This window comes from Cavia porcellus, unplaced genomic scaffold (assembly GCF_034190915.1).
Source record: "Cavia porcellus strain 051 isolate PalLab524CR breed Dunkin Hartley unplaced genomic scaffold, mCavPor4.1 scaffold_2, whole genome shotgun sequence".
Taxonomy (NCBI): domain Eukaryota; kingdom Metazoa; phylum Chordata; class Mammalia; order Rodentia; family Caviidae; genus Cavia; species Cavia porcellus.
This window is the reverse complement of record NW_026947485.1, coordinates 115,213,647-115,215,012: the sequence shown is the minus strand read 5'-3', so window position 1 is coordinate 115,215,012 and position 1,366 is coordinate 115,213,647. Positions and strand designations below refer to the sequence as shown.

Genomic DNA, 1,366 nt, shown 5'->3' with positions numbered 1-1,366 from the left:
TCATCCAGAATTTGATGTAAATTCTCATGACACAAAATCAATGGTGAAAAGAGAGCCACTGAATTGAAACTTTTCCAACACAGTAGCTCTCACCAGAGGGAAGATTAAATTTTGACTTTATACTTTGTTATTCACAAAAATTACAGAATTTTGTAGATGAAAAAAGGTAACAGAATGATAACTGCATCATCATTACCCTAATTGAACCTTACATCTTATTTAAAATGGAAAGTCTAGACATACTCCCAGCTATCAGGGCCCCCAATGCAGCCTGCAGATCCTGGTTTCGCAGGCTGTAGATGATGGGGTTCACGGTCGGGGGTAACACAGTGTAAAACACCGATGTCAGTGCTTTCATGGATGAAGAAGTTGTAACATTTTCAGCTAAATATGTGACAAACCCAGAAATGACAAACAACAGCACCACAGCAAGGTGAGGCAGGCAGGTGGAAAGACACTTCACTCTGCCCTTTGAAACTGGGATTTTCAGAACAGTAGAAAAAATGTTGACATAAGACACACACATTACAATAAAACACATGAAAATGAGCCCACAGCTAGCAATGATCAATCCATATTCTAGAGCAGACTCCCCAGGACAGGCAAGCTTTAGAAGAGAGGGGGCCTCACAGAAGAACTGAGGCAACCTTCTGGCTTCACAGAAGTGGACAGAGAATGTACCTGCCACGTGAAGGGCTCCGTAGAGGCCCCCAAAGAGCCAGGAGGCTGTGACCATCTGCACACAGCTGCCCCTGTGCATGACAGTCTCATAGTGCAGTGGGTGGCAGATGGCAGTGTAGCGGTCATAGGACATCACGAGCAGGAGCGCAAACTCTGTGCCTCCAAAGACAAATAAAAGGAAGACCTGCAAGGCACAGCCCAGGAAGGAGATAGAATAGAGGCTGGTCAGAGAGTTCACAATGGAGTTAGGGATGGTGACAGAGATGTAGCAGACATCAATGAAGGACAAGTTCCTCAGGAAGAAGTACAAGGGAGACTGGAGATGCTGGGTAGTGCTGGTGAGGACAATGATGAGGAGGTTCCCTGTCAGGGCTAACAGGTAAATTAGGGAGAGGAGCATGGCGCAGAGCTTCTGGAGCATCCTGTCATCAGAGAACGCTGTCAACAAGAACTCTGTGAAGTTCCTCATGTTGGATAATTTCTCAGTCCTGCCACTTCTCCACAGGAATAGGTATCACTGGTTTCTCATTCAAGAAAGCTTGTAATTCATCTTTTCTTGTCATATTTACTTTAGTTGACTTTATTCTGTTTAAATTATTCATCAAAATGCTACTGATAACCATGCACGGCTCTCCATCTTATGATATTTACCATAGAAAATAAATACCATAGAAAACCATCTTAT

General features: G+C 43.7%; 1 protein-coding gene across 1 annotated transcript; it reads right to left on the bottom strand.

The window, feature by feature from the left end:
• Positions 1-208: 208 nt before the first annotated feature.
• Positions 209-1,150, bottom strand: LOC100716691 (olfactory receptor 14A16-like). The gene has a single exon (XM_023561497.1). It carries the CDS (start codon positions 1,148-1,150, stop codon positions 209-211), a length of 942 nt encoding a protein of 313 aa, XP_023417265.1.
• Between the last annotated feature and the right edge of the window lie 216 nt (positions 1,151-1,366).

Coding starts and splice junctions, on each gene's coding strand:
- LOC100716691 (XM_023561497.1), bottom strand. CDS start 1,150: ATGAGGAACTTCACAGAGTTCTTGTTGACAGCGTTCTCTGATGACAGG.